At 36.4% G+C, this 5,603-nt stretch overlaps 1 protein-coding gene across 1 annotated transcript in view; it reads right to left on the bottom strand.

The window, feature by feature from the left end:
- Nucleotides 1-3,784, bottom strand: part of LOC114922996 (lymphocyte antigen 6 complex locus protein G6c-like) — a 12,629-nt gene extending 8,845 nt beyond the window's left edge. Inside the window, exon 1 of the mRNA XM_029285359.1 lies at nucleotides 2,959-3,784. Within this exon, the coding sequence (XP_029141192.1) occupies nucleotides 2,959-3,010 (52 nt within the window). The 5' untranslated portion in view covers nucleotides 3,011-3,784. The remainder of the gene's footprint in view (nucleotides 1-2,958) is intronic.
- Nucleotides 3,785-5,603: the final 1,819 nt, after the last annotated feature.

Genomic DNA, 5,603 nt, shown 5'->3' with positions numbered 1-5,603 from the left:
TTCTTCTTCTTCTTCTTCTTCTTCTTCTTCTTCTTCTTCTTCTTCTTCTTCTTCTTCTTCTTCTTCTTCTTCTTCTTCTTCTTCTTCTTATTCTTATTATTATTATTATTATTATTATTATTATTATTATTATTATTATTATTATTATTATTATTATTATTATTATTATTATTATTATTATTATTATTATTATTATTATCACATGGCCAGAGGAGCTGTGAAGGGTGATAAATCCAGCCATACTGCTATGTGCCCAAAGTTTGACCATGTGACTGCAGAGCAGTGTGACCATAAAAACTTTGAATCCAGGTCATAAGTAGCCTCATCATAACTATGAAAAGTTGCCAAATGACTGGTCATAAGTTGTAATGCATATTTTACCTTCTCTCTTTAAGTTTACATAATCATTTCCTTCTTTCCATTATTTACACTTTCCAATAATCAAATCTATAAATCACAAGATCATTTTTCCTCCCCCCCCCAAGAATAAGTACATAAGACATTGGACTTAGTTTTCATCTATTCATGGATCCATGGTAGTTTTGAAAAAGGAGAATGAAAGCCAGTAGCAAACTTCATTTATTGCTTCTTGCTACATTGCAACCAACAGATTGTTAGCCAGTCTTTCCAAGGAGTAGCATACAAAAATAATACCTAAAGTAAAGAAATAAAGTGAAGAAGTAAGCCAATAATTAAATATGTTCCCAATGAAATTTTGGCCAAGTTTCTTTAATACTCTTAGTGGATATATTAAAGTGAAAAGAGCAACCAATGACCAACATAGCCAAATGCAACAGGAGGGATTTCTACACCCCACTAGTATTCTGAAATTTTTGCAAGTGTAGATCGAATGGCAACACTCTCTCTTGAATTTCTTTTTTCTACATAGCCGCTTGAGATACTCTGTTCGCTTATAGCAGTATTCCAGTATTTGAGGGGCTGCCACAAAGAAGAGGGGGTCAAATTAGTCTCCAAAGCACCAAAGGGCAGGACAAGAAACAATGGTTGGAAAGTGATCAAAGAGAGAAGCAACCTGGAATTAAGGAGAAACTTCCTAACAGTGAGGACATTTAACTAGTGGAACAGCTTGCCTTCAGAAATCGTGGGCGCTCCATCACTGGACATTTTTAAGAAGGATTAGACAGTCACTTATCTGAAATGGTATAGGTTCTCCTGCTTAAGCAGGGGGCTTGACTAGAAGATCTCCAAGCTCCCTTCCAGCTTCTATTCTATTCTATTCTATTCTATTCTATTCTATTCTATTCTATTATTTTTCAGCTGGATATCTGAACAAAGCAATGGACAGTTGAATATGGATACCAAAAGACTTGGGAATAGTTCTTAAAATCTGTCTAAAAATTGCTGTCAAAATTGTGTTTTTTAAAATGAAGTTAAAAACATAATGAAATGCATGGGGCAAGTATATAAGCTCTATTTACTTAATTAAGTTTAGGCTAATGTGTATAATAATATATTTTTTTTCATTTGTTTGCCACCCAACTCCAAAAAGGCGAGGTGCCCCTCACTATTTTTAACTGTTTGATGATGGTGATTTGAAATAAACAAGTTCTTTCATTGCATGAAGTTTTGTAACGTCAATCTATCTATAGGATTAGTATGTTTGTCTAAGGGACCTGGAATTAATTCCTTGTTTTGGTTATTTTATTGAGGTTTGTTTATGCAAACTAATAATAAACTAAAGCTGTAACTGTATATGGTGAGATTTACTTCTCAGTAAGCCTGCACTGCAACATAAAGCTCAATTTTTCTGCAATTCATTCACTCATTCAATCATTCATCATTCACTCATTCATTCATTCATTCTACTAGGCTTATATGCTGCTCCAATCATTTACCAACTTTGAGTATCTTATAATTCTACTATGAATTAACAGGATTCAAATAACTAAAACCAGAATAAGAACAAACAAGACAATCCACAAATGGTACACAACATTAGCAAAATATTCTTATGCCAAGGATCCATAAAACCCCATATAATCATAAACCCATAAACAATTCTTCTCTCACTCAACAGTCTGATGGCATAACCAGATTTTGCTTTCCTGAATAATGTGCATAAACTAATCCACATGCATAAACCGCATATTATTTCTAGATTTAAAAAAGGAATATTATATGGCTCCTTCATTTGTATATAAGGCATCTAACGCCAAAACTAAAAATTAAATGAAACAAAAATATAGGTGCTCAAGCAGGATTGATTGTACAGTATTTAGTTCTTGGATGGGAACTTAGGAAAACCCCAGGCTATATACTAGTTTGAATGGGGAAAAACTTCCAAGAGGCAAGGGCAAATCCTTTACATTCTTACCAAGAAAGACATATCTAGACCATCAAAAATTGAATTTAGCCCAGGGGACTTTCTATGTTTACCACTGAAACATCACATCAGATTTTCTTCCTTTCCACAAATGGTCTGATTCAATCTAAAATATTTTGGAATCCCACCAGTGGTAACTACATTAATTTACCCCATGCTATTACCTTCCTATCCAAATAGGCTATATTTTTTATTGGATTTATCTAACAAAATTGGTGCACAGGAACCCTACAGAGAGCACAGTGTTTTGCAGATTGCAGTGCAGAAAGAATATGGACCAGTTTTGCAAAACTGAGACCATCACAGCCTGAAACTCTTGTCAGATAGATTCAGGTGGGGCAGATAAAATACAGATAAAGTAAAGCATTAGAAACTATTTTTCCCCAATGCTGAAATACTTAATCCAGGAATAAGCCATCTGATTGCTTCCAGCTGTTTTGGATTGCAATTTCTAGAAGATCAGATCATCCGGCTCTTGTAGCCCAGAACAGCTGGTGGATTACAGACTGTTGAGTCCCTTTCTCTAGGCAAATGTCTCTAGTCTAGCATAATATTTCTCTTTCACTTTTTCTTCTTCTTCTTCTTTTTTTTTTTTTTGAAAACTTGGCACTTACCAACTGTGCAGAAGACCAGAACAGAAAAACCGAGGAGGAGATACTTGCTCATCTTGATAAATTTCAAAAGTCAGCAGGAGGAGGTGAGAAATGTTCCAATGGCAAAGAGCCAAAGAACACTTTCTAACTCAGATCTGCAACTCTTTCAAGCAGCTTTTGACATGGGCAGGGTTGAAAGGAAGCATTTATTCTCACGAAGGCTTTGAGGAATAGCCAATTGAGTAGCTGGCCGAGGAGCGACACACCTTAATTTTGGAGAATTGTGAAATAGCCCATATATAAATGACATTCCTCAAAATAAAAATTCAGGGCAAATTTCATAAATGAGGATGTCTTATTTTCATTAGAGGGTGCTGGCAAAAGAAGATGGGCACTGTGGTCTAACTTACCTGTAGGGCTTCAAGTCAAGAAGAAATCTGTTGCATTGACTAATTGGCCTGTGCTCATTGCCAATTTCTCTCCTTGTTCTGTTCAAAATTATTTTAAATCTTCGTGCATCTGGGATCCAGAATACAGTAGTTCCTGAATTGTCTTCGACTTCCACATATTTCCTTATGTTCCCAGTACCAATAAGTTTGTGAAAGTACTTCTTTTTGCCAGAGGTTTCGACAATGATCATAAAACAGCATGGATTTTTTTTGCATTATACATTTTAGAATCTTTCCATTATACATTCTAGAATCTTGAATAGTTTTCCAGGAAAAAATCCCTCTGGTCATACCCTTGATTGTTCTTTGATGGCTGGGAAAATGGAACTTCAGACTATCAACCAACACTACTCAACAACAAAACTTTTGTAGACCCTGCAATATTGAATGATCTGTTCCTATTGTAATTTTGAATCTGGCCAAATTATCTATCTATCTATCTATCTATCTATCTATCTATCTATCTATCTATCTATCTATCTATCTATCTATCTATCTATCTATCTATCTATCTATCTATCTATCTATCTATCTATCTATCTATCTATCTATCTATCTATCTATCTATCTATCTATCTATCTATCTATCTATCTATCTATCTATCACACATATTAAACATCAGTAATAATCATAGTAACTGTATTCACATAAATTAATTTTCAATGTAATCAAATTATACGTTATTTTTCTCATCCCATGCCATCTTTTTGTGCTGGCCCCACCCACCTTCTCCTACACATTTTAATACATATTTCCTTTTGCCCTTTCCAACCAATCTGTAAACCACAATCCAATTATCTCTCTCATCTTCATCCTTCCCAGTTTTTCAGTGTAATATTTCTACAGTCCAATAACATGGACAAATAGATATCAAAGGAAAGGGCACACAAAAATGCCTTCCTCTGTGAAAATAATGTAGGCAAATTCCCCCATAACAATAAAAAATATACAGTATCAGGTAGAATGGTATTTGAAGGAGGATATATGAAAACTAATGTGCCTAAAATGTATCTACATTTGCAAGTTAACTTTATTTGAATAAAAATAGGGAAGGAAGGAGGGAGAGGAAGGAAGGAGGGAAGGAAGGAAGGAAGCAAGGGGAAGGGGATATAATTTTTATCAATTATGGGTTACAGCAGTGGTTCTCAACCTTTTTAATGCCGCAACCCCAACCGGTCGTAAGTCGAGGACTAAACTGGTCATAAGTCGAGGACTAAACCGGCCGTAAGTCGAGGACTACCCAACTGGTCGTAAGTCGAGGACTTTCCCTGCCCGGGAGCGCCGCGCATGCGTGGTTCTGCCACCTGCGCCGGCCGAGGTGTAGCTGGCAAGTGGCAGAGACGGAGCAGGCCGACCACCAGCTGGCCCAGCCCAAGGGAGGTAAGGCACCCGCTGGAAAAGGGAGAAAAAATGGCGGACAAAAAAATGGCGGACAGCCTTGCTTGGCGACCCCCATGAAATGGTCAATCGACCCCAAATGGGGTCCCGACCCACAGGTTGAGAACCACTGTGTTACAGCTTCAGACCATATCTAGGGATAGGTTAGTTGCTGGGCCCAAGATTTTTCCATTATTAATGTTGGTTGAATATATAGTCAATGTCTTTAAAACAGCTAGGTTGTCTAACTCTATCCATTATTTTGTGCAGGGATGGGGAGCTGAGTCAGACCCAATGAACCTAATTCATTCTTTCAGTTGCAGGCTGGAAAATGAACAGGGAAGATGGCAAGCCACACCTCCTCTGTGTAATCTATCCTTGCTCTCCTTACATTCTTTTCTCCAATTAAATAAAAGAACATGAATTTCTCAAGAATGATTCTTGCCATACCAATACTTGATGTTTAACCCTTGTGGGAATGCTGAGGGTCATCATATATAGTAATTTGATTTCAGAAAAGCATTTCTAAGTATTTCATTGTATCCTGATTGGCAAGCTACTGAAGAACGGACAGGATGAACAAATGTATTCAGGATTCAGTAGATCTACGGCTGGCTCAGACTTCAATAGCTTCTCATCAAATCGGTGCGAAGCACTAAATGATATATGTTCATGTTCAGTCTTCAGCTAAATATTCTTCAATATGTTAATTAATGACTTGGATGAAGTGAAAGAAAAATGTTGATCATATTTTAAGGCGATTCAACCCTGACTGGGATAGCTGACAGCATAGAAGCCAGAAATATGACTCAAAACAGTATTATTTTTTTTGGCATGAT

Source organism: Protobothrops mucrosquamatus, unplaced genomic scaffold (genome assembly GCF_001527695.2).
Source record: "Protobothrops mucrosquamatus isolate PMUCROS unplaced genomic scaffold, P.Mucros_1.0 scaffold1566, whole genome shotgun sequence".
NCBI classification, from domain to species: domain Eukaryota; kingdom Metazoa; phylum Chordata; class Lepidosauria; order Squamata; family Viperidae; genus Protobothrops; species Protobothrops mucrosquamatus.
Note: the sequence above shows the minus strand (reverse complement) of the source record. Positions and strands in the feature narration are given on the sequence as shown.